General features: G+C 43.9%; 1 protein-coding gene across 3 annotated transcripts in view; it reads left to right on the top strand.

Annotated features, from left to right (window-relative positions):
- FAM107A (family with sequence similarity 107 member A) overlaps positions 1 to 27,993 on the top strand; it is a 764,756-nt gene that overhangs the window by 522,575 nt on the left and 214,188 nt on the right. Inside the window, exon 1 of one of the 3 annotated variants that reach the window (XM_078661508.1) lies at positions 22,453 to 22,640. The exons of the other annotated variants lie outside the window; for them this stretch is intronic. Coding sequence (XP_078517634.1) covers positions 22,562 to 22,640 — 79 coding nt within the window. The 5' untranslated portion in view covers positions 22,453 to 22,561. Of the gene's footprint in view, positions 1 to 22,452; positions 22,641 to 27,993 lie in introns of those variants that run through there. 3 annotated transcript variants of the gene reach the window in all.

The following is a 27,993-nucleotide window of genomic DNA, read 5'->3' as shown; positions in this document are numbered from 1 at the left end:
GTCCAATACTGCACAAATACCTTTCGCTCCTATGTGTGCTGGACCATGAGCCATGGTCACTACAGCATATACCAATGCATTAGGAAGTAACCAACGCTGTTTCTCAGTTCGATCTATCCAACATTCATTCTTATCCAGTTGTCCCACTTCCCGTTCTCATCTCTGTGCCTCATCTGGGGTAGCTTCTTTCTGCAACTCTTTCACGCTTTCAATGGTATTGTCAAACACAGATGTTTCCGCCACCCACCGGGCTGAAGCACTGGGGAACATGGGAGTCATCCTGGTTTGCGCTGTTTCCTTAGCTACCGAGTCAGCATAAGCATTTCCCTTTCCCGTAGAATCAATGATTTTCTAATGAGCACTGCATTTAATGATGGCAACTTTTTCTGGTAGTGTTAAGGCAAATAACAAACGATCAATTAAAGGACCGTGTTGAATTTTCTGGCCATGCGTGGTAAAGAAACCCCTTTCCCTCCACAGCCTCCCAAAACTATGGGCAACGCCGATGGCGTACTGGCTGTCTGTGAAAATATTTACTCTCAAGCCTTTACTGATCTCACAGGCTCGTAACAAAGCTATTAATTCAGCTGCCTGAGCTGAGTGATGTGAAATCCTAGCAGTTTCCACCACCGTTTTTAGGGTTGTAATGGCATATGCAGCTGTGGCAGTACCATCTGGTAATTTAAAACAAGAACCATCAACATACAGCTCTCCTTGGGGGTCTAGTAAAGGGGTATCGGTTAGATCTACACGCCCTTTTGTTTCCTCTTCAGTTCTAAATATACAATCATGGATATCATCCTTTTTATAATTGGAAGGGAGGGGCAATAATGTTGCTGGATTCAATGTAGTGCATCTTTTAATTGTAATGTGGGGTGCAAACAATGTTAGTTCGTATCCTGTTAAACGAGCACTTGTAAGGTGCTGGGTTTTAGTTCTATTTAACAGAATATCCACAGCATGCGGTACCAAGACTGTGAGTTCTGTATTCAAAACTATACCTTCTGATTGCCGAATGGCCACTGCTACGGCTGCAGTAGCCCTCAGGCAACTGGGAAGGGCTTGTGGGACCATGTCTAGTACTGATGAAAAGAAAGCACAGGGTCTCTGTTTCCCACCAAAATCTTGTGTCAATACTGAAAGGGAACAACCGTCCACCTCGTGCACATAGAGTGAAAAAGGCTTCCGGTAATCCGGGGTACCCAAGACAGGTGCAGAACACAAAGTAGATTTCAAAGAGTCAAAGGCTTCTTGACATTCATCCGTCCAGGGTAGGGGTTCATGCACATCTTTGGTAGTCAAATACAACAAGGGTTTAGAGAGAAGTGAATAGTTAGGAATCCATTGGGGACAGTAAGAGGTTATGCCAAGAAAAGCTCGGACATCACGTTGAGTACGGGGTACAGACATATTAGTAATTACAGATATTCGTTCTGGTGTTAGTCGTCTCCCCGCTTTCGACAGTAAGTGGCCAAGGTAGGTCACTTCCTGTTGACAATATTGAAATTTAGAGAGGGAGACTTTATTTCCTTTATCAGCCAAATGATGTAACAATTTCACATTGGCTTCTTTGCAGCCTTCCTTTGTATCGGAGGCCACCAAAATATCGTCCACATACTGGATAATTGCATTACCCGCAGGCAATATTAATTCATCCAGGACTGCTTTCAGAGCTTGGCTATATATGCTGGGACTTTCTGTATAGCCTTGGGGTGCACGCGTAAATCTAAAACTTCGGCCTCCTAATGAGAATCCGAAGATATGTCTGCTATCAGGGTGAATTGGAATACTAAAGAAAGCGTTCTTTAAATCTATTACAGAAAAATATTGGGCCGTAGGGGGAATCATCGTAAGAATCGTTGTAATATCCGGCACCACTGGGTATTGAGGGACTACTATCTTATTGACCGCTCGAAGGTCGATCACAAAACGATAGGCAGTCTTATAATCAGGGGCACCATCAATTGGTGTCTTTTTCAGAATCGGCAAACTTGGACTATTACAAACGTTAGCAGCTGTTTCCTCCACCACCCCCCTATCAATGAGGTCGCGAATGATATGCAACATGGGCTGTTCACCTTCTGGTGAAATCTTATACTGGGGAATGCGTGGCATCTGTGCATTTGGTTTCAATGTTATTGACACAGGAGCTATTCTTAACAGACCAACATCGGTGTCCCCTGTCGCCCACAGTGCCCGAGGGATGGTAGAGAATTCAGGGGGCAAGGTCTCATTTTTAGCAAAGTATTGAGTCTCTTTCACAGGATGTTTCTGTATTGTCAGGAAAACACCATCAGGGGAACAATAAATACGTGCATGTAATTTCTTCAAAATGTCTAACCCTAAGAGGTTTTCACCACAATTAGAAGTTAGGAGAAAGGGCGTGTGCATGGAGATGGGACCTATCGTAAAAGGCAGAGGTTTCGAGACGGGGCTCACTACCGGTATTCCAGAGAATCCTACTGATACATTATTTTGGCCAGACAGAGCTGCCCCTGGGACCAGTGTATGGGCGACTGAACTACTCATCGCCCCAGTATCCACTAAAAACTTCCCTGATGTACCCAACAGTTCTCCTTTTACATAAGGTCCCTCTTGGTCAACTGGTACTGTAATATGGCCCCCGCTCTGTCCATGGCTGTCTCATGCATATTCCCGCTCTTCATACCTGTCATCCTGATAAGTCTCATTGTAGTATTGTCTGTTCTGAGGGTCAGGAAAATAATTCTTATGAGAACCTTCATGTCGTGACTCCTCCCTTCTCATGCTATTGCGATCTATGTTCCCTCGACCTCTACCTCGCCCTCTACTAGGTCCGTTTCTTGCCAACAACAGAGGGCAATCCGCTCTCTAACGTCCTTCCTCTTTACAATAAGAACATTGGTTTATCCCAATATTTGGAGGGCCTCCTCTACCTCTTCCTGACATCTGGCCTCTTTGAAATGAGCCTCGCACTCCTCGTCCTGAATTTTGCCCTCTACTGACTTGCTGCAATAGTACTCTTGTTTTTAGATCTTTAGTCTTTTTCTCTGATTTTTCCTTACTCTCATTTTCTCGATGCTCGTAATATTGAGCCATACTCAGAATAACGGAGGGTGCAGCCGTAGTCCACGTACTTTCAGCTGATTGGAGGCGGGTCATAACCTCCGGGAGCAAATTTGTAACAAATCTATTTACAATCAATCGAATTCCTCCCTCTGTAGAGAGGTCCTGACCACTAAAATCTATGAAAACTTTCTCAAACCTAGTAAAGAAATCAGACACACTTTCATCCTTTTTCTGTTTACACGCTGTCAATTTATCTCAGTCTACTTTTCTAGGAGGGAGAAGAGTCTTCATGTATGTAACAATTGTATCTGGTACTACTAATATTTCATCTCAGGGTTTTTCACCTGGCTTTCGTTCCTTATCCCAATTTTTTAATTGATCCCACGTACCTTCTTATTCGGGGGACATGGTCCGTATCATGTATTTGTCTCCAGATATCCACTGGAATCAGGAGACCAAAGAACAGCTCGATATCAGCTATGGTCATGATGGCGGAGTTGGCGGCTTCGGCCAATTCTTTATAATAAGCTGTAGGGTTTTTATGGGGGTCAGGGGGCTGGGCTTTTAACGTAAGGACCTCACTTCGTTTCCAAGGGGTGTATAGCCATTGTTCCTGAAGTCTAGCGTCCACTCGTGCTCTGGTGACATTGCCCCCGTTATCCTTTATTTCAGGTAGTTCCGGGAAGAAAAGAGGATGCACCTGTCTCATGGGGTGCTGGGCTCCCCATTCGGCACTCTTTCGGTGCATCCTTTCCCGATAATGCAAAAGCGTCGTCACATTCTGATGAACTTCTTCAATTTGGAGATGGAATTTATGAGCATGATCCCTGATGTCACGCAGTATTTAAGGAGGCAATCCTTCCTCAAAACACTGTTCCCATAGTGAAATCAATCGGATCGCCATGCTCTCTAGAGCCAGCTTCTGTGCAACGGGTTCAAAATCCTTCATAGTACTCCAAATGTCCTCTAAAGTATAAATAGGATTCCGCATTCCCTGGGATGCCTGAATTATAATAGCTCTCCTTTCCTCCTGTCCCAACAACGACTGAGTGAAAGCTCGCTGATCACTCACGTCAGACAACGGTCGTTTGGGCGTGGCACCCGGACTAAGTGCATTTCAGAGATCTAAAGTAGTCTGAGTCGGAGGGGAGAGAAACACAGGGTGCAAAGGAGAAGGGACAGCCGCATCCGGCTGAAGGGATATTAAGGGTGAGGTAGTTGGTCGAAGAGAAGTAGGGGAAACTGGAACATCAGGTCCCGATCTACCAACTGGGGCCGTGGCGACCACCCCCGTCTGTGGTTTGACGGCCAAAACGGCTCCCGTCTGGTCAGCTCGTACCATAGGCACGGCTGGATACAAACCCTGCGAGGCATAAGGAGGAGGTGGTCGGGCTTCCAGCAATTCTTCTAATTCATCTCCTGTCTCTGGTCTAGCCACATAGCTTTTATCGGTCTCCAACCGAAACTGCCTATCCATCCGTTCAATATTTTTTCCCACCTTTTCTTTATCATACGCTACTGCTTTCTGAGTGACTGACCCGATTTCATCTTCCCCAGCTTCTCTTCTCGAATTCATCGTCTTTTTGCTTCCTTCAACCATAAGTTCAAGGAATCAAACATTGACTGACGACTTTTCTTCATAAATAATTTATTCTGTATATAATTGATCTTTTTCTCATCAAAAGACCCCGTAAGAGGCCATTGTAAATCCGAATGATCTTTTGTATATTTGTTCCAAAGAGTATTGAATAAAATCGTCTGTAAACCATGTTTGACGTACATATCAAAACTAGGGCTGCCCTCGGGAGGGGCAGGCTGTCTTTCTTCAAGCCGTGTACCCTTCCGACAACAGCACCCAAAACATATTTTGCTAAAACAAGACATTTTGATGATACTTACACGTTGTTTAGTCACAAAATCTCAAAACACACACATACTTGGACGTGTCCTTCGCATCATTCACTCATACACCTCGTCATTCAATGGTCACAATAAAGTGTTGTAAAATAGTGCAAGGCGAACACCTCTCAGAACTTATTCTATGCAAATGACGTCTTCAAATACGAACAGAGCCTGTCGACTCCTATTCGGGGAATCAATTCAAAAGAATTCCAGACCAACAAAAATTCTCACCAAAGGGAACAGCCGTCAGACTGTCCTGAGAGCATCTGATAGGCGAACCACGAACTCTCTCACAGGCCATCCCATGGTCCTGTTCTCGTTGGGCCGGGCATCTAGACACGTCTCCAGAACCCTAGCTTACCCAGCTCCCAGGGCTTTCCCAGAGAGAATTCGGCCGAGCGAGCAACGCCGTACTCTGCTAAGGCATCAGATGTAAACTCAATTATTCACCAAACAAGTCCGTGGGGTCTCTACCCGCGCAGCCCCTTCGCCGCAACGGTAGATCCCCAGATTCCCTCGTGGTCCGGCTTCCCCGGCCACCTTCAAACAAAAACAGTTAACCGTTATTCAAAAAGAAACACTTCCTCTGAGTGATCCTCATCCAATCACAAATATCACTCACCTGGTGCACTCAGGTCGATTGCGAATTCTCCACTGCCGACACCTAGACAGACCGACACAGTCTGTTCTTCTCTCGGGTTAAGCCCGTAGGACTCCGGCGTAGGGTCTTCAGTAGCTGGGAGGGATACTGGGCTCGAAAGTGGAACGGCTTGCTTTCATACCACAAACGGGTGTCTCGAATCAGGATCCTCTTTCTGTCCACCCACTTGGCCAGAACTCCTCCTTGTCCCGTCACCCCTGTTTACAGGAGGAGACGACCCTATCGCGGAGTCCCGGCGGAGTCGCCAACTGAAGGATTCAAAATTATTCTAGCGGGCTATACTTACCAATTGCCCATATGCGTTTACTCTGTAATAATAAGTCAGTCGGCAATGGAGAAAGTTCAATCTTTTATTCATCAAATACAAGCCCTGGCAGGGGAGCCTCAGTCTACACGACCCTCGGAGGTGTGCAGAGGAGACTGATTACATATTCAAAATACAAAGCATATATACGTTTCATGCGTTCGAGATGACACCCTACAAGGAAAGATACAACTTGTCAGTAAGCCAAGAGGAATACCCATATAAGGCACAATTGATTGCTAGTAGCCTAGGCCTAAGCTATTCCGGGGGCAGGTCAGTAAGGTGCCTCCCTGTCTATCTGTGGCCCAGGGAGTACAGGAGCGGGCCCTGCTAGAATGTGCGCATCCCACAAGAAGGGCAGATGTGACCTTGGGTTTCCTTGAGCTACCGGCTAACAACTACAGAAGGCGGCCTGGCTGCCGTCATAGTTTCGAGCAGAAAGTGTAATCACTTGATTTCAGGGAAACCGTGCTTACACATAGAGAAACGAAACACAATGGCTCTGGTTATACCAATAAGAACCAACAAGAAAAAGTGAACCATCGGTTGATAGGCGATCACAGTACATTCTGACGATACGATTATATAATTACGAGGTTATATTGAATATATTAGGCCAATAATGCGTGTTATCAAATTTCGATCCCAACAGACATGGACCACGCCATCAATGCATGGCGACTCTTCTCTTAGCCATAAACAAAGCAAATGCAGTAAATGTGAGTATCGAGGTAGGTCTGTCCTCATCATATCCTAACAATGTAAAACGTGTGAGAGTTGCAGAATCAAATTTTCTATCTCAGGCATAGTGGCAATATCTCACTCCAGAAGAGTACCAATCCAAGACACCTCCAAGCCAGGGACAGGAAATCTGTCTGGAGGGATACACAAATTTCAAGAGATACACAATCTCTTGAAATTTGGCTGATAATAAATTAGTATAATAAAGCCTGTGCATGAATGTATAATGTACCACTCTGCGTCTGCTATTGAGAGAATCTTCTATGATTGAAAGCATCTAAATTACTTGTCTACATCTATAAATGCCAGTTCAAAGACTGTCTCCCACATGCTGCTAATACTCCCACAGGACCTAGCATCCCACATTGCTTTGTGTAGGCGTGACACAACATGTGAAGGCCACAGATTAGACGGTAAAGAGCATGTTTCCCCTAGAAATTATGGTTATTTACTCAGGAGAGTGCTCTGTAGATGGTGATTTAGAAAAGTATTTTTAGGAAGTGCAATCTATCCTTTCCCTTAATGTTTGGCAGACTTATAAATTGAACTTCCTGCAAGGGTAAACATCCTTTATAATGACTGCGTTACAACACAGTACATTACCCAGCATTTATTACTTCGCAAAAACGTTTACAATGCAGGGCTTTACACCACAAACTATTACAACGCATTCCCCATTACAATGCCCCAATGGAGTTATAATATTAAATTGAATTGTAAAGGATTATGCGTTGTAATGGAAAGCGTTGTACAGCCCTGCGTTGTAAAGGTTTGTGCGGAGTAAAGAATGTGGGGTAATGTACTGCATTGTAAAAGTGTGCAGAGTAAAGAGACATATTCTCCTGAAAGATATCTCCAAGTACACTTAATTCCAGTCCATCATGCAGGCCCATCACCCACAGAGACACAATCAGGAGGACAGAGGGGTGATTAAAAAGGGAATGAAGCAGAGTATACAGTTCATTCCATCCCATTATTTTAGCCAGTTAGCACCACTCCCAGTAGATTTGTGCTACTGAATTTATTTCAACTGGTAATCTGTTAAATGGGAGCCATAGCACAATTTTAAGGAGGAAGAAACAGCACTACATCTTTTCCCTCTGTCAAGTGTGGATGTGGGGAAAGGGACTATATCAAAAATGAGCTAACTGTGCCTAAGACACAAGGTGATATAGCTTGAAGAGCTGTAAAGCTTCCAGCTCTGTATGGTAATATCACATCTGCCATATAATATGATGCTGCTTACCTGCCCTGGCCAATTTTATCTTGAGTGATTTTAGATAGCTGAAACTTTTCAGAGAAAGTGCCATTGGAATATTGTAATATTGTAATTTAGGCAGGATTAATTTCTTCACTAGCACAATATAGCCAGCAAGCAAGAGCAGAAAAGGGGTCCACTGATTTGCATGATCTGATATTTTCAAGGATATATCTGCCTGGCATAAGTCCCTATTAGTCTGGTAGACCTACACCAGTCTTAAAGGATACTAATCAGGTGAAAAAGGTTTTTGCAAGATTTATGCTATCCCTGTTAATGAGGGACAATGACTTGTATGAATGACATAGAACTAGCGACCTTTCAGGTTTTCAGAGATTGGTAAAGGTAGTCTCCCGTATAGAGGGCCTAAGTGAGTTTAAGTGCACTTCTTCTAAGTGCATTGTTTAAAGATGTCGAGCAATGATGTTTATACATTTGTTGTAGAATTATATAGGCAGTCCGTCACCATCACTACCTTGGGCCCGTCTACGATACATACTGCTGACAACACCTTTATTTTGACTATGATTATTGATGAGCCTAGTTGCTCACATTGTGCATTTTCAAGCCACATTGCAGTAGCCCTTTGAAGATATTTGTGAATTTATTGTACAACTCTTTCCCCCTCTATAAACCTTACCAGTGTCAAATGTACCTATAAACGTGGGGACAAATGTACTAACCGGCATTTGCAACCGTTAAAATGCTTCTTATGTACTAATACCTTTTTAGGAGTCGGACATTTTTTTCCGACTCCTAAAATAGAATTGCGAATGAATGCCAATTCTGCATCTGTAAGGGGCATGTTGTGGGCATCCCATCCAAATAATGAATTGGTATCTAATGCAGCAATGTTTTGCAACCAAAATCAGGTCACAAAAAAATATGTTTTACCAACACCTCAAAGGAGGTGGCAATGCATTCCCAAAAAAGAAGGGGATGCATTTGGGACCCTTCCCCTTTATGAATGAAAATAGAAAGTGTGTTGAAGAGTAGGCAGTGACTCACTGGACAACTACCAACACTTAAACCAAAAAAATACAAGTAAACTATTCGTTTTAAAAGCAGGTCCTTTTAGGAAAATGGGCTGCACAGAAATTAATGTTTGCTTTATTGAAATGCAATCACAGACAAATCAGACATTGTGGTCTGCTGAGCCCAGCATACCACCATCCTTGTGATGGACTCCAACCATAGTGAGCCACAATTTGCAACCTACCACATTAATATTCATTAAGTTGGTCAGATTACAACCCAGTACAATTTGGATTTTTAAGAACTGACCTAGTTGCACAATTACTGGTCACAATTGGAGACCGGTATTTTGTGCCCAGATATTCATACATATTCTGAAAAGTACTTCACTCTTTCTAACACATCCTTGTTTCTGTTATTCTGGAGTGTAACTCATCCATAACAGATGCCTCCTGAGTGCACTCATATCGTTCCTCAAGTTGATGTATAAGGCCACATCTCAGAACCCTTGCATTAGTAGAAATACATATTTCCCAAATAACCATCATAAAAACTTTTCATCCCATAGCATGGGACAATCCTGTGTTTATACCGGACTACCACATCTAGCAAAGCACCAGACGGGCATCTCCAGTGTCAACTTAATAAAGACTAAGCAGAAAGTTTCACAGTCAGTACAACAAGGACTAGTTGGGAGTACATTCTGGCAATATATTGTGCCCTTTTCTCTCGGTTTAACACATCTTTCACCATCAACCAGAGATCTGTTCTGGATGATTTATCATGAATTTACTACTAGAATGTGAAGATCCTGTCATTGACATTTCTAGTACAGCACACATGTAATAAATAAGGTTGGAACATCAACACCAACTCTCCTTCATAGCTGCTCATTGAAGCTTGAACAACTCACTGGACATATCTACTCTAGAGTCAAGTGACATTGATTCCCACCCCTCTCCAGATGACAGAGGATGGATCCAGTCTCCAAATATGTAAAGCTCACCCTGCCAAAACATTTAACTTTGCAGTATGCAACATACATATGGGTTGCTCATTTGCTCAAGTTTATTCTCGACTGATGGAAAGGTTCTCCTGGCTACCTGCTCAGATTGGGTGAAGTCAGGATAGAAATAAGGTGAAACATCTGAATAGGACAATTCCCTCTTTGTGCATGCAAGTTTCTGTACAGTATGGCAGCCTCTGTTGTTCAACAGTATTGCTATGATAAGTATCACTGGAGTCCCTGGGACAGAGTCTGGCACCTGAGAATGATGGTCGCTTCACCACAAAGTTGCGCGAGAAGCTAGACTCATTACAGAGGTCAATAAGCATTTTCTCGGCTAAAGTTTCCATCCATTCTGTAGCGGTCAACTCTGGAACCCCAACAATGCAGATATTGGCCCAATGAAATCTGGCTTCAATAACTTCATATTTAATAAGTGGCAAGCTGTTTTCCGTTTTCAATTGTTTTTCATTTGTACCTGACAAATTGTCCTTAGTGTCTGAAATGTGGTGCTCCATCATATTTACGAGAGAACTATGTTTGTTGGGCCGCTCCTTCATGAGGTCCATACAGTGCAAAAGGAAGTCACTTGCGTGGGTGATTTCAGATACACAGTTTTGGTATCTAACAGGAGAGATTACACACCCAACTTCTTCATGATTGCTGAAGTTGATTCATGTTCCCCCCTGAGAAATGTGCTAATTATCAGTTGCAGTTGTGGGCTCCTTGGGATTAAAGGTAAAGTTTATCCTGTTTCTGATCACTCTTCCCCATTCTTACTTAAGCAACCATATAGAGGTACTAGTTCACTCAGGAGAAGCTAAGTCCTCTGAGATGTAATAGCAGTGGCCACAATAGTGGATTTCCAAGCCAGTCAAAGCAGAAACCTCTGATCTTACTCCTTCAACGCTTACAACTTACCAGATTATGAGTCAGCAAGTAAGAACTCTTACTACCACCATCAGGCAGCAATAGTGCTTATGGACAAGGGTATTGACTTGTAGTTCTACAATTCCCTAAATCTCTAACTCATGTATTGACTTGGTGTACAGGACGTACACCTGCGCCAACTGGAGCTTTGCATTAATCGGACCACTAGAGCCCAGACGCATACCACTTAGCAGAGGAAAACAGTTGCATCTTTTACCCAGACAATTTTAGATTAATGATTCATTAGTACATGAACCCTGCCATTTACGCTTTGAAAATCCACAATTTATTAGCCTGTTCAAGGTGATCAGCATAATGAGGCAATTATGAATTCAGTGCTCTGGAATGAGTAGTGTCCATTCTAATGAGATGATAGACAAGTGGCCCGTCCCAACTCATCTGAGCTTCTGTTTTGCCTCTTTCACAACTCTGTCTACAGGAAACCCTTTGGCTTCCAATGATTCCGCAGGCCCTATCCCGCCTATCTATTGAGACCTCCAGTCTGCACCATTCTGGCTGCAAGCCTCTTGTCAGTCATTTCTTTCTATGCTGTTCGATTCTGTTAAGGGCAATCAGTGCATAATGATGTAGACAAAACTGGCCACAGATCTGGTGTGTAGCTCACAGACTTGCCAGTAGCTGCATTTCCAAAGACCAAAGCAACAAAGAGAATGAGGCTGAAGCCTCAGTCTTGATTGGAGAGCTCAGAGCCATCCATGACTATGTCCTTCAGTTTTCCACCATTCTTATTTCACAGCAGTCTATTCAGGAGATGTGATGGGCACCCATTTAGGAGATGTGATGGGCACCATTCTTATTAAGAAGGCCTAGGGAGAATTACATGAAGTTAACTATCATAGATCCAGGCTTTCTATTACTCCCACCCAAAATCACTCTTTGTAGTTATCGAAGCCAAATATTGAATAGGTGGCCAAGTTGATTTGTAGCATTTCCTGAGTACATCTTGAGCTTCATTCAAAAGTTCAGTAAAGAGTACCAATGAGCTTTACCTTTAAGGACTAGCCTGCTTGCAAAAGATTTGATTACTACAGCCAAACCTTCTAAATCATTTATGGGTGGAGTAGACCGAATACTTGAAAATTGGTTGCACAAAAGCAGGGCCTACCCTTCTACTGTCTCTTACTGTGCAATTTGAGTCAAATTATGTTATTTGTCTGCCATGCCATGCCCAGAGAATCAGCCGTGCAATGCAACCTTGTCCAACTTTCCATAAACTCTACTCAACCTGAATAGGACATAGACCGAGATTGACCTCAGAGGAAAATTTGGGTAAGGGATGGTGACAAACAGAGAAATCCATTTGCTGTCCAGCAGGAAGCCCCAGTCTTCAGAGACAGGTAGGTTACAGGAACCTGAATGACAATAATATAACTGATAATATAAAAAATAGCATTTAGATAAATATTGTATGTTAAATACAAATTTGTTGATGTAAAAATTATCTGGCTTAACAGCTTTTTCCGAGCTTCAGCCTGTAACTTACTCTCTGGGAAAATGTATTTTCTTTCAATCAATTGTTTGTTAACTGAATAAATATTTGATAATTAATTATCTAAATATGTATCATATACCTGATTATGTGTTGCATTTTAATCAATAATAACAATGATAAAATGTGCTTTATATTTATTATTGATTTTAATTGTGTTTGTTTTACTTAATTATTATTTTAACATTATTATAGTTTTATTAATAATGTATTTTATATTTTTGGAGCGGAATTTGTGTTTTGTTTTGGGTAGGAGGGAGGGGAGTATAGTTATTTTAAATGTTTATATTTTCTTTCAATGTGTTTGTTAGACCTGACATCATTGGTGTGAGTCTCCCTTCCATTTTTGATGGATTGCCTCCTCTGTTTTGATATGTTTTTGCTGGATTTATGCTTTGGGCACTGTGCCACTGCTAATCAGTGCCACAGTGCAAGTGCTCCATATGTTAAATTGATGTACTGATTGGTTATTCCACAATTGGGTTATTCGATTTACTGTCAGCCCCTAGTACAGTGCACCCTGTGTGCCCAGGGCTTGTAGATCAAATGCTGCTGGTGGGCTTGCAGCACTGGTTGTGCCACCCACAGAAGCAGCTTGTAAAGTATGTCTCAGGCCTGCCATTGCAAGGCCTGTGTGCAGTCTAGCACTGCCATGTCGACTTGGCCAAGTGCACCCACTTGCCAGTCCCTAAACCTTCCCTTTGCTTCATATTGGACACCCCTATGGTAGGGCCAAGGGCAGGGTGCATTGTAAGTATAAGGTAGGACATGCTCGGATGTGTGTAGCATGTTCTAAAAGTGACGTACAGCCATTTTGGCTTTTCACTATTGAAGGCTACCCGTTCTCATAGGCCAGAATGGGCAGTGAAGATTATTACATTCTTATAATCCTAACTGACTCAGGGAACATGGTAGAAATTCTAATTTAGTATGCCTGAACTCAGAATAATAAAATACATGTTTTAGTAAAGTTTATTTTAATATTCTGTGTGTGCAAATACCACTTTTAGAAAGTAGGTATTTGCTTGCCTAACCATTTGAGCTCACCTCTGCTGAGTTGTGTATTCCTTGTCTGGGTTTGTGTGTGACAGGGCTGGGGAAATTCCAGGAGACAGTCTGGGACAGCCCAGTGGTGAATAGGGAGATTTACATCCGGATGTGAGGGGAAGAGTGCACCTGGGACCTGCATAGGGCTGGGCCTTCCCTCTACAATGCTGGCTCCACCCCCTGTGGCTTGTCTGATGTGTCTGCCCTGCACAGTGAAAGGAGAAGAGGAATCCTGTCAACAGAGTGCTCCAGAGCTGTATCTTTCCTCCCCTGTGCTGGCTCCACCTCCTGTGGGGCGGCTGATGTCTCTGCCCTGCACAGTGAAAGGAAGAGGAGAGTCATGTCAATAAAGTGCTCAGGAACTGGTTTGAACTAGGCAGAGGCCTCTCTGCCTTCAGAGAACAAAGGATTTTGGGGTATAAATATTGGGGCCCAGTCCCACAGACTTTAGATCACTTCTGGAACAAGAAACCTTTCTACCAAGGAGAAGAACCAAGGAAGCTGCAGGAGTTGGACTGCCCCTCTGCCAGTGTGCTGTTTGCTGGGTTGGCCTGCAGTGGTTGCTTCATTGCCAAGGGAAAGGAGAAGTAACTTTGTAAGGACTTTCAACTACATAACATTCTCCAAGGGCTTGAACTGTGCTTGCCTCCTGCTGAAGTCTCAGGGCCAAAAGACTTCACCTCCAGCTCCCTCCTGAATTTCCTTGCTGGGAATTCTGACTCCAGTCACTTGCGTGCCGCTGGGAGCTGGAAGCGCGACGCATCGAGAAGAAGCGTGTCGCCGCCGCAGCTGAAATCATCGCAACGCCGGAGAAGCGAGCCTTCGTCGCATCTCCCTGGAAGCGTGTGCTCACCGAAGCTGCCTGCTGTCGCATCACCGGAGAAGCGTGACGCCATCGAAGAGTCCCCATCACATAGCCGGAGAAGCTCGTCGCAGGGCCTGTCGCGGCTCCAAAGTACAGAGTCGTCGCAAGGTTGCCAGGGCGTCATCGCATCGTCATCGCATCGCCACATCAAGGGCACCATCTTCTCGCATCGTAACTGGATCATCGCATCATCATCGCATCGCGGCGCAACAGGTCGAGAATCTGCGCATCACCTCCGCACCGGTAAGGCTCGCGATGAGTCCCCTACTCTGCGCAAGCATTGAGGAAGGACGCAACCGTTCCCCCAGGTCACGGAACCGACGCATCTCCCCTTCTGCGAGTCCTTTTGTTTACTTTGCGTTACGCATCCAGGTACTTTGTTGAGAACTTTGTCGCATCTACCATCAACTTGAACTAAGAGACTTTAATCATCTTTTAAGTAATCTTAAGTGTAGTATTGTGGATTTTTGTCGTTTGTGATCTTGTTTTTAAGTCTATATAAAGAATACTTATTTTTATAAAACCTGTGTTATGTCCATCTGCAGTGTTATCACTGTATTACTGTGTATATTCACACATGCTTAACACACTGCCTCTGAGATAAGCCTGTCTGCTTGTGCCAAGCTACCAAGGGGGTGAGCAGGGGTTATTAAGGAGTGTAATCCCCTTATCCTGACTTAGAAGTAAGGGTCCCTATTTGGACAATGGTGATAACCATTGCCAACTATAGACCCCCAGATCTAACAGTGTTAAATATGTTTTTACATTTAATTGTCTTCATTGATATAGTCTATGTATTTTATTTTGAATGTTTTGATAATTTTATGTTGTTAAGTATTTAAATGTGTTTGTTCAAAATGATTAGGAGTTGGAATGGTATATGTGACCCTTCCTAAGTGCAATGCACTCTGCTCATGCTAGAGTGGGAGTAGTAAATCTAACCTTTGTAGAATCAAAAGCTTTTCCTATTGGTGCTTAGATTGGAGTGGGAATAGTAAATCTAACTCGTCCAAAGCCTAACACTTTCCCCACTGTTCCTTAGATTAGAGTGGGAATAGAAAATGTAACCCTTTCATAGTTCAAGACTTTCCTTATGGTTGCTTAGATTGGAGTCAAGAGCAAATTTAACCCTTCCACAGTTCAATTATTTCCTTGATTTTGAGTACGTTGTGGTGGAAATAGTAAATGTAGCCCCTCCAAAGTCCATAACTTTCCAGACTGCAGCTTAGATTGGAGTGTGAATAGTAAATGTAACCCCTCCAAAGTCCAACACTTTCCCTACTGTTGCTTAGATTGAAGTGGGTATAGTAAATTCAACCCGTCCAAAGTCTAACACTTTCCCTACCGTTGCTTAGATTGGAGTGGGATTAGTAAATTCAACCCCTCCAAAGTCCAACACCTTCCCTATTGTTACTTACATCGCATTTGGAAAAGTATATCTAACCCCACCAAAGTCTAACACTTTACCCTGCTTTTGTTGAGGGTGTGGGAATACATCTAGCCCCTCTAGAGTCCAACACTTTTCCTGCTTTTGAATGTGTTGGCGTGGGAATAGCCCTGCCCTGCTTTTACTTGCAGTGGAGTGGGAATCTAACCCCTCCAAACTCCAACACTTGCCCTGCTGCCACCATATGATCTAACTTCTTAAAGGTAAACTGGCTTCAAGTGAGGAATCTCTGGCTCACCCTTTGTACCTTAGCTTAAGCAGCAAGGCTTTCTTCAGACATATGAAGGTGGTGCTCCTACAAAAAACACCAAAGCAACAAAAGGACTTAACATTTTCAACCATGTTAGATAAAATAAATGTAATGAGAAAAATGCCAAAAAATGAAGAAAGCTGTTTGTAAGGATGAAAGGTTCCAGCAAAAACAAAAACGATTCAATTCAGAACAATACAGAAGTGAAAAACCAGACCTAAACACCCTTTACGTAGCTAGGTAAAAGTTGATGGTTTATCACAGTCAAACGTTTTACCTTCAGACTTACAAACATTTTTGAAGGTCAGAAATGTTCAGTATAGGAAAGTAGATCTTGTAACTAAGAAAGGGGCCAACAGTTCAAATACACTTGCTGGACCACTGCCCAGAGATAAAGCCAAAAAAGCTTCTAGTGGCAAAAATCTGTAAAATGAAGTCTTTGAGGATTCAGGATTTTAAGGATAGGTTTGGCAACTTGTTATGATCCTCCAGAGTTTACATTTTAATGAAGAAAAAGTTTCGTAAAATAAAATGTCTTGATTTTGAAAGTCTACAAACCCTTTGGGAATGCTGCTCAGACACCAGGTTCAAGGTGGAAGAGGTCTCCTTCCAATTCTTATTTAGGTTTACGTGTAAATGTTTAATTCTGAACGCTTCCTGAGATTCTCTGCAACCGTACCAATTTCCTTTGCCTCCATAGCCTTGTGCACTTTGTTTGTACAGTGCAGTTGGCATCTGTTAGAGCCCTCAGGCAGCGACTGGGGGCCTTTCTACTTTTGGTGGGTTAGCTTTAAAAGGAATTTTTCCTTGTTCACACTAATTTCTGAGATCTTCTATTGGTACTACCTGCATAAAAATCATTGTCCTGAATCCCCTTGAATCTTCTTGAAGCCAATATTGACCTTCAGGATGCCATCACTGTAGTTTGATTTACAGGGCTACTTTAGGTTTTGTTCTGCCCACCCCCCTCAGTTCAGTATTGTCCAGATATACAGCTCTGAGGGTGTGCTTGGCTTCCATCTTCACAGTCTTTTTATCCTTCAAGAGGTATCAAGAGGCTGCTCCTCCACTCCAGAGGAGAAACAGGCTAACTTTCTGAATATTTGCCAGACAGCTCTCATCTATTTAGAGCACGCTACTACTGTGTCCATATCGGGTAGTCTTTTTATGAATTTTGGTTCTATGTAAGGGGGGGGGGGTCCTGATTCTGGTTAAGATTATAAAATGTGTAAGCTCTAAAGTCTACAGCCGCATTGAAATCCCTGCTTCCCCTACACCCCAAAGATGTCAGGCTACTTTCATAGGAGTTTTGCATTCTGTGCCCTGCTGAATTTCTTTTGGTCTGTCTACTTTTTTTTACATTTTTTGTCCATAAACCAGTAAGTTTCTGTATCATGCGCTGTGTGTTGCAATTGAATCCTTTATTCAATCATGACGCTAACTGTTTGCTATGTTTTCATACGAAAAGCAGTGCAATGGGGAAAATGTATACTGTGGCGATGCCCAAGCTATACCTGTCTGATGAGCCTCTATCAGGGCAAACCCTGTCCTAGGTTGCTTGTGTTTCGCTTCTATGTGGACCAGGCCTGGCAGTTTGGTTTGGACTGTTCCCATAAGGAGCAGAATCAAGGCTGATTTACATATATCTGGATCCAAGCTGAGGTGGCATGGTGAGCAAAAGATCAATTGGTTGGAATGCTACACTGAACGTTTGCCAGTGGTTAGAAAAATTGCAAGCATTCCTTCCATCAAATTGTGTGTGTTTTTGAATGCCCTGATGGCATACCCTCCAAAACACCTAGTCATGTTTCCTCTAAACAGGGGGCCCGATTCACAGAACTAACAAGACCAATCCTAAACTTACTACCATTTTGGTATTCACAGAAGGCACTTACTCATCAATGAGTAAGTGCCTTCTGTGAATACCAAAATGAGTAAGTGCCTTCTGTGAATGCCAAAATGAGTAAGTGCCTTCTGTGAATACCAAAATGGTAGTAAGTTTAGGATTTTGTCTAAATTTAGTTCTATGAATCGGTCTAAAGTTAGTTCTGTGAATAGGGCACAGTGTCTCACTGCTCCTCCTCTCTCTGGGTCAACTTTGATCTGCACTTTCATTACTATGTTTGATGATATATTGACAAAATAGGACTGGTAGTTGGGGCGTTGTCTTTTATAGGCTCACCTAAGATGGGTGCTTATATATAAATGGAGGAGTAAAATATTTGTTTTCTTCTTACAGTGAGTGTTATTTCTCTTTCAGCTCCACCTAGACAGCTCGGTGGGGGTCTCCAGGAACAGAAGTAGTGCATAGGGTACAGACTGTGACAAGGAAGAGAAAGTTGGTGCCCATTCATATTTTCTTCTGTATTACCTATAAGATGCATCATATCTTCCCAAATCAGAATGGCATCATACGTCTTTAAATACCCTCCTCTGCTGATGATATCACAAGAATTGACATGGCACCAACTTTGCTGTCTATTGACGCACCGCGGAACACATTTCACATTCTTACTGGGGTCTACAGGCCCCCATGCAACTATTTTGTGATCCTTCACTGATCACAGATGATAAGATTTACATTTTTATTTTATCACTGTGCTTCCAGAGTAAGTTCTCCCTCTAGTGCCTATCCTCTCAAAAGCAACCAGCCCTCTGTGCTGCCAGAGTGACTTCTCCCTCCAGCACCTATCCTCTCAATAGAAACCATCTCTCTCTGCTGCCAGAGTGAGTTCTCTCTCTAGCACCTATCCTCTCAAAAGCAACAAGCTGTCTGTGTTGCCAGAGTGAGTTCTCCCTCTATTGACTATTGTCTCAAAAGCAAACAGTTCACTGTGCTTCCAGAGTGAGTTCTCCCTCTAGCGCATGTCCTCTCAAAAAGCAACCAGCTGTCTGTGCTGCCAGAGTGAGTTCTCCCTCTAGCGCCTGTTCTCTCAAAATCAACCAGCTGTCTGTGCTGCCAGATTGAGTTTTCCCTCTAGCGCCTGTTCTCTCAAAAGCAACCAGCTGTCTGTGCTGTCAGAGTGAGTTCTCCCTCTATTGACTATTGTCTCAAAAGCAACCAGCTCACTGTGCTGTCAGAGTGAGTTCTCCCTCCGGCGCCTATCCTCTCAAAGGCAACCATCTCTCTGTGCTTCCAGAGTGAGTTCTCCCTCTAGCGCCTGTCCTCTGAAAACCAACCAGCTCTCTGTGCTGCCAGATTGAGTTCTCCCTCTGGCGCCTATCCTTTCTAAAGCAACCAGCCCTCTGTGCTGCCAGAGTGAGTTTCCCTATATCACCTGCCCTCTCAAAAGCAACCAGCTCATTGTGGTGCCAGAGTGAGTTCTCCCTCCAGCTCCTATACTCTCAAAAGCAACCAGCTCATTGTGGTGCCAGAGAGAGTTCTCCCTCTAGCACCTGTCCTCTCAAAAGCAACCAGCTTACCGTGCTGCCAGAGAGGATTCACCCTCTAGCGCCTATCCTCTCTCTGTGCTGCCAGAGTGAGTTCTACCTGTGTTTTTATCTTCTCAAAAGCAGCCAGCTCTCTGTGCTGCCAGAGTGAGTTATCTCTCCCACACCTATCCTCTCAGAAGCAACCAGCCCTCTGTGCTGCCATAGTGGGTTCTCCCTCCGGTGCCTTTCCTCTCAAAAGCAACTAGCTCTCTGTGCTGCCAGAGTAAGTTCTTCCTCTAGTGCCTATCTTCTCAAAAGCAACCAGCCCTCTGTGCTCCAAGAGTGAGTTCTTCCTCTAGCGCCTATCTTCTCAAAAGCAACTAGCTCTTTGTGCTGCCAAAGTGAGTTCTTCCTCTAGCGCCTATCCTCTCAAAAGCAACCAGCTGTCTGTGCTGCCAGAGTGAGCTCTCCCTCTATTGCCTATTGTCTCAAAAACAACCAGCTCACTGTGCTTTCAGAGTGAGTTCTCCCTCTGGTGCCTATCCTCTCAAAAGCAAGCATCTCTCTGTGCTGCCAAAGTGAGTTCTCCCGCCAGCGTCTTTCCTCGCAAAAGCAACCAGTTCACTGTGCTGCCATAATTAGTTCTCCCTCTATTGCCTATTGTCTCAAAAAGAACGAGCTCCCTGTGCTGCCAAAGTGAGTTCTCCCTCTATTGCCTATTGTCTCAAAAGCAACAGCTCACTCTGCTTCCAGAGTGAGTTCTCCCTCTGGTGCCTATCCTCTCAAAACAAACAGCTATCTGTGCTTCCAGAGTGAGTTCTCCCTCTAGCGCCGATCCTCTCAACACCAACCAGCTCTCTGTGGTGCCAAAGTGAGTTCTCCCTCTATTGCCTATTGTCTCAAAAGCAACAGCTCACTGTACTTCCAAAGTGAGTTCTCCCTCTAGCGCCTGTCCTTTGAAAGCAACAAGCTCACTGTGCTGCCAAAGTGAGTTCTACCTCCAGCACCGATCCCTCAAAAGCAACCAGCCCTCTGTGCTGCCAGAGTGACCCCTCCCTCCAGCACCTATCCTCTCAAAAGCAACCAGCTGTCTGTGCTGCCAGAGTTAGTTCTTCCTGCTGCGCCAACCTTTTCAAAAGCAACCAGCTCTCCGTGCTGTAGAATGAGATCTCCCTCTAGCGCCTATCCTCTCAAAAGCAACCACCTCTCTGTGCTGCCAGAGTGAGATCTCCCTATAGCGTCTATCATCTTAAAAGCAACCATTTACTAAAAATAACAAAAGCTTTAGGCATATAAACTTGTCTTCAGAAGACATAAATCATGTGTGAGTTGCAAAGGAGTCTTCAGGGAGTGCAAGTAACAACATGAAGACACCAGGTGCTACTCCAAGCTCACACTATAAATTAGCCAGGACCTGTTAAATACCGTTTTTATGTGGACGCTGTCCTCGTCATTAATTATTAGGCTGAAATGCACACGTTGTTTGGCTCACCTTGTGGTTTTGCAAGAGTTTGGTTCATTATTTTACTGACTCTCTGTCTTCAATTTCCCCTAGAACATATATACTCAAAGTACGGCCGGGGGGGGGGGGGCGCATGTGGTCCTCCTGACCTTTAAATGCAGCCCCCTGGTCAACAGAAGCACTGGGCTGCTGCTTATTGGACTCATCCCTAACAATAAAAGATTTTATTTAATGGTTAATTGGTGTTAAAGGAAGTAGCTATGGAGACCTGCACCACTTAACTTAAAAAAACACCTTCATTTATAAAGACGTCTTGGAGCAAAAGTCTATTTAATTAACATGCAGGAACATTTCATCTTAGTACATAATATTATATTAGTGCATTGAGAATAATAATTTAAAAGTGATAGTTTTCAAATATTCATTTAGAAATATGCATGTTTTCACCCAGGCTGACAACAATGCCAATAGTGAACTAAAAAGAGGCAAGTTGGTTGTTATGTGCATTCATTGGGTTCCTGTTACACATGAACAACATTATAGTTTGTCAAATCAAACACAGGAGAAGGTTGTGTACAGTACACTTCCTGAAGTCATGCATTTCAAGATCCTCTTATATGTGATCATGAAGAAAAATTAGGGAAAGTGAAAAAAAACAATTGCCTAGGATCACACAATTTGCTAAAGTGCAGAAGCCGAGATTAATCCCAGGTTTTCTGGTTACACGTTGTGCAATTCAGCCACTAGATATACATGACTCCCTTCCCCTATGCCCACCTTTTGCCAATCCCACCCTAGCCCGCCTCCGGCTGGTACCCGTTGGCATTATTGTGGCCCTCGGTCACATCTCAAACCAAATATTTTGGCCCCAAGAAAATATTTGTGAGTACCCTTGCACTAGAAAAACAGAGCACTTTCTTTATGCTGCAAAACAAATTAAGGACTCTCAAGTTCTAAAAACTCCTAGGAGTGAGAGCTAATTAGCATATTTCATAATATCAAGGAAAGTCATGTTTTGACACTGTTAACATCAACGACAAGACAAGAACTGACAATGCCAAAGACTCATTAACGAAGCCACACCTCTTACAACAGGAGTGCAGCAGCACTACCCTCATTAACTTAAGTGGTCTTTATGAGGCCACCGCCTGTGGTTGGATGCATTTTTGAGCTCTAAACTGAGTCACATTCAGAGATCAGGAGCTGGACCTCACCAGGTGTGACATTTAACCTTCTGTGAGTGAGAGCTCAACCTAACCGCACAATGTGTGAGTCTCACTCACAATGAGTGAGGTATCTGTAAAATACATGTTAAAAATGGTGAAAGTTCAGCCTACTTATACGTTAATGTGTAAAAAACACAAAAACAAGCTCATATATTGGTCTTCTGGAGAGTCAAAAATACCAAAGACCAAAAGCATGTCTGTCTCACTCTGTGATCATGGCTGCCACATCCAGTGCAGCAGGACAGTGCAGCAGATCTAAGCAGCATTAGGTGTGAAGAAGAACATGCACACAAAAGCACAAGGTGCCATCACAACAGCCTCAAGGACTGGCTGTGGTAGATCAGAGCGTGTCTGTCAGGAGGGGAGGGAAGGGCAGGAGCTGCCGAACAGCCCGCGGAGTCACGTGACATGCATTCTCCCTCAGCTGAAAAGATCTCGGCACGAGTGAGAGAGCTTCGCGGAGGCTGCCAAAAGTCATGCTCACTTGCAGAGTGGGCTAGGTACTGCAGGAGCCGGCGGCGGGATCGGACGGTCGAGCCCCGGGAGCCTGCCTCGCCATGTCTCACCGGCTGTGGGATCAGGTGAGGGTGCCGGCCGGAGCGGCGGGGGCGCACCGAGCCATGTTGGTCAAGTCAGGTAAGCAGGTGCCTTTGCGCAAGCCTCCTGTTATGATGTGTGTGTGTGTGTGTGTGCAGCCGGGCACCAGAAACCCGATCTGCCTCCGAGAGTGGACATTCCATCCGTGACCCCTGGGCACTCCCCGCGCATGAATATTTGCAAAAGGCGGATGGGGATTTAATTAAACCCGTGGCATAAACAGAACTCAGACAAGTGCGCAGGGAAAGGACCCCCTTATCGCTTGCTGGTTATTTCTCCAGTGAGGGGGGTCTGTAACTGGCCCTTTTTCTTTTTACCATCTTAGATTTTCGACAGCCTTCTTTCAGATTCCCAACAGGCTAACATGCAAAAGGTGTCGATCACAACTTTACCTCCTGGCGCGCTGCCTAGGTACAGTACCCATTAAAGGACCCTCCCTCCAGGCTCTGCAGGCAGCGCGGACACGAGGTCAATAAAAACATGTCACCGTAAGATGAATGTGCAATCGGACCGTAGCTGTTTAACTATTTGCCTAGTGCGGCTTTGCATCGCCTTAAGCCAGCCTGTGATTTCTATTGCCATAAAAAACATGGGAGGGGCCGCACTGAATCTGCGCATTTTGTACAGTTCGCCGGCCGTGGCCGTGTTTGGAGGGGATTCGTTTTGACATTTGCATCTCTGCGATGTAACCTGGTTGCAAAGGTTTGTTTCTATGCAGGGTCTGAGCAGGAAGCAACCGCGGCAGTGTGTGAATTAAGCGCGAGGGAGAGAATGCCCGGCACGTGCACTATGAAGGGTATGTGCCGTAGGTAAACACACTGGGGGCAGCCCCCGGCCAGACGCGGGTGATAGTGAGGACCAATGCTGGAGGTTTAATTAGATGTGCTGTCAGTAACAGCTCCGGCCAGCCCCGCCCCCTCTGCGGGTCAGGAAATGGAGATTACCGCAGTGCAAAATGACACTTTAATAAGCTCAAGTTGCCAAACAATACATTAATCAGTATGTTTATTCAAATATATCCTTTCTTTTTAATAGCGCTAGACAAGTACGGATATTTTTTTTGGGGGGGTGGGGGTGTTGGAGATTTATATAGCGCGAACTGGACCCAAAGTTTATAGACAGAGCGCTTCACATGAGCACTAGTTGCGTTGCAGACGGACACACACATTTTTCAGGCACAGGGAGATTGAGTGATTTGCCCAGAGTCACAGGATGCGTCCCTGCCGAGACTCGAACCCGACTCCCCAAGTTAGAGGTGGACCGTGGACCGCTCTGTTATCCAGATGTTTCTACCTTGAGCTACCTGTTGCCCCGTGGCGGCTGGGCATTTCACTGACTGTGGTATGCAGTACTGCAGTTTTTACTGTGAACACCATTTGTTGTTTTTCTACTGTGGGTGGCATTTCCAATGGCACCGTTCTGTTAGTGACGCTTTGCAGACTCTCTGAATGCTGGCATTGAGTTAAAGTCACTGCACATTTTAGTAGCTCAAACCTGCTGCTTCAGGTGACGCACTGCCAGATCACAATTTGTCAAAGGGATTTGGAGCACCCTGCTGACACCTCACAGCTGAATTACCTCATGCATCAAGATCACAATTTGTATTTGCAAGAAATCACAGGAACTGTACACGGTGAGGTACCTGAGGCGTTCTCATTCTGGAAGCACAGTGCTGATGGATTAACCATGCCCCCAGGCCCACCTGCATGCCTGCCCAGTGGAAGAAAATCTGTATCACTGGCTGCTTTTAATTAACACCGCCATTAAATCATGTTCAGTCAGAACAGATAATGTCCGCTCGTCTCTGGTTTAAAAAGCCTTTCTCCTCAAGGTTAAGGTTTAGAGCTGGGTGATAACGGCACAGCCTCATTCTAGCAACGAATTAATTTATGTTGAACCAAGTTCATAATGGCTAAATAATCACCAGTATCTCATTGTGCAAATCATAACTGCTGGATGGAATATAACACCAAATATGGACTAATAGCAGTCTGAAAATGGCTCTACGTGTAAATAAATCTAACTTGTACTGTACTATCCAGACTGAGTTATTGCTGGCACCCTGTGTGGACTAATGAGATTAGCTCTGCCACTTTAATGTTTACCTGAATTCTAGGTTCACTGGCGAAGACAAGAAGTTGACTGAGAAAGTGGGTTTGCTTTTTTGGCCTGTGATAGGTCACATGTGGGATCAGAGTCTTATAGCCCTACTCCCACAGGCTGTTGGGCGCTAACAGCTCTTTATTTGCCCCTCCTTTCAATAGGTGTCCTCCCTGTCAATTAGCGTTTTCATAATTGCAGAGTGGGCTTCTAACAGAGGTTAATTCCCCCTGCAGGGGGCAATAATGTTTACTTATATTATTTTAAAGCGAATACTTCTCATAAGCTATCTCTGCAGCTATAGGAACAGAGTGAGATGAACTGTATCAGGGCTGGCAGGCCTGCTCTACCACAGGCTGGAATCATTATCATCCAATACTGGCATCATGCCACATTTCATGAGTAATTCATTCTCACAGATACTGATACTAACTTACAGAAAATAACTGATCCAGTTCAGGCATATACAACAGATAGGGCAACCTTGTATACCTAGATACCAAATTATTGGTACAGAAAAAGGCAATAGTTCCTTTGAAGTAGTGATAGAAATCATTGGATTTAGAGTTTAAGTTTACAACATACAGTCAATGTTAATACAATAATGATAGATGACCAAGTAAGATTAGATTCAATGCAGGTGTTGTTTACGAGTGTCTCCTACAAGTGAAAGCAAGAAGCTATATATATGGACAATAATAGTAGTGTTGCAGTGCTCAGGTGTGTAAAATATGCAACCACAGTAAAAAAAAGTTGCATATGATGTAGTACTCTGATGGTTGTCTATGTTGTCGGCGGTTCCGCCCAACCGATTATGATGTGACCGAACACTGTTTGGTCCTAGTCCTATTGTTTCCTATGGGAGCTTATGTTCCGCCCGACAACACAGGCTCCAATGGTGAAATGTGGTGTGTGTGTAAAACCCTTTGCCCTGTCGCGGGAACCCCACCATGCTAGCCACACAGTACAGGGTTTTACAGGCGGGTCCCTTAGGTACCCCCTCAGCCCCAACCAGAGGCCTCAGGATGAAGGGAGCCCTGCTAGTGGCCCCCAAATTCACCTTTTGACAGCCGTTCCGTGTCAGACAGGCCGACTCAGAAAGGCTGTCGGAAACGCTGTCCATAGAAGTGTACTATGCGATTCCGAAGAACAGAAATTCTCCAAGAGCCAGTCGGAACCGATTCGAAATGACTGCGCAGTTTACAATCAGACCACGAACATCATAATTGGTCGGGAGGATTGTAAACCGACAGAGTCGGTCAGAAGGGTTTCTACACGGTTGAGGAGATTCCGACTGTCGGCAGGAGGCTTTCCGTCCCATATCGTAATGAGGCCCTACATCTTGGAAATTATAGGCGCAAGGAAGCACTTAATATCAATCACAACAAAGGTAAGGGTATGTTGAATTTATCTTCCTAGTGGAAGAAGAAACTGCTTTTAATGAGCATCATATAAATTAGTGAGCCTGCTTGGCAGTGTCATTGTCACGATGGGGACATTTCTGCCTACATCAGAGGGATAATGTAGACAAAAGTGTTGTGGTGGAGACAGTGGTTCAGGAAACAAAAAAGCACATGTAGTTCATTGATAAAACTAGATAAACTGTTCTGTAGTTGTATGTCTGGTAGGAGCTTTCATTCGGTAGATCTGCCTATGGGCAATTTGGGCCTTCAGATATAACTGAGTGTGGGCAGCATAGATGGTTTAGATGAGTTGTGGTGCAGCGGCCTGGGCAGCTGACTTTGGAGCACAGGGTTCACGGTCCGATCCCTGGCTCAGGTGGCAGCTCAGCACCATGTGACTCTGGGCAATAGCTCACTTAATTTACACAATGGCCCCCAGCGCCTTGAGACCCGTAAGGGTGAGTTGTTCGCGCTTTACAAATACGGATTTACATTTACATGATTTGTTTGAGTGATGAGGACTGAAATCAGTCACTGAACTGCTTTATGCATAACAGGTATGCATTGATCTTGCTAATGAATATGCTGTTGGAGATGAGCCTACAAATAACATGTTTGACAATGTCTAGCGTTTTCTTCTTTATGTGGGGTGGCAGTGGTTTACATAAGTTCACGAGGCATTTAGCCCTCTGTGAAGAAATCACTGGTTGGAACAGGGAAGCAGCAGTCTGGTGCGAGATGCTCCTTTTTAAGGGGCTAGACTCATTGTAGTGGAGGTCAAAGGGTCACATGGTGTTGACCACAATCTTTGTAATCTCTCCTAGTGCCTCCATATGAAAGAAGACACGTGGTGACTATATGAAGGGAGAGCAGAGTCTGTGAGCCCTAAGAGGGGCTAGATTGCAGAGATGTGCCATTGTTTTTTGTCATTGTGCCATTTTATTTGAATGAGCTGTTGATAGTAAAACTGTTTTGGATGCTGTAGCTGAACATGGTAAGAGTTTAGTGTTTTGTATGTTAGACATCCAACTGAAATCATATCTTGGTTGTTTGGGTCTTGAGTGAAGTGTAGACACAACAAAAGTACCAGACAGAAATGAGTGCCCAGTTAATTTTATCTCTCCTACTGCATATACCAAATTCTGTGTAATATAAAAAACATACATGGAAAGATGAGCAGAGAAAAGGAAGTGCACTGGAGCACAGTCACACAATGCATAATGCATGGGTGTTCAACGAAGTTACAGGAGGGACAGATGCATAGTACATTTTCTGATTGACCACTATGTAAATGAGCTTCATTTTGATTAGCTGTATGTAAACCTGACATCTCGCTTCAAAATCTGGTGTGGCTCCTTCCTTCCCTAGAATAGGGAATATCAGACTTGGAAAATATTAATGAAAAAGATCTTAAAGAACACTCTAAGGAGAAAATGAGAGTTTGTAAGATAAACACACCAGCCTGATACATTTGTAATGGATAAGAGACATAGGTACTTTAAATGATAAAGTGGTTTATCACGTGAGTAAACCACATCCCATTCTTTTAAATATATCTTAACCCTCTGCCTCAGTGTAAACAATCATCAAGTGTACCTCAGAGTTTACCCCCTCTTGTCAGGGATTTGTTACTGTATAGCTAGGTATGCGCTCTACAAATGCTCCTCCATACATACTACTGGAACTCATTACAGTGCCACAACTGTTGCCTCACACTGGGTCATAATGAATACATAAACAAATTATGACTAGGACTCCCGGTTTTATGGTATTTATATTTATATTTATATTTGTGCAATTTCCGCCTGTATTTATAGTTATTTTTTGCTAATTTTATCTGTATTTATCCATATTTATTTTGGGTTTTGTGGAAAAATTTGATGAAATTA

The sequence above is a fragment of the Lissotriton helveticus genome, chromosome 9 (genome assembly GCF_964261635.1).
Source record: "Lissotriton helveticus chromosome 9, aLisHel1.1, whole genome shotgun sequence".
Classification (NCBI taxonomy): domain Eukaryota; kingdom Metazoa; phylum Chordata; class Amphibia; order Caudata; family Salamandridae; genus Lissotriton; species Lissotriton helveticus.
This window is presented reverse-complemented; position numbering and strand designations above follow the sequence as displayed.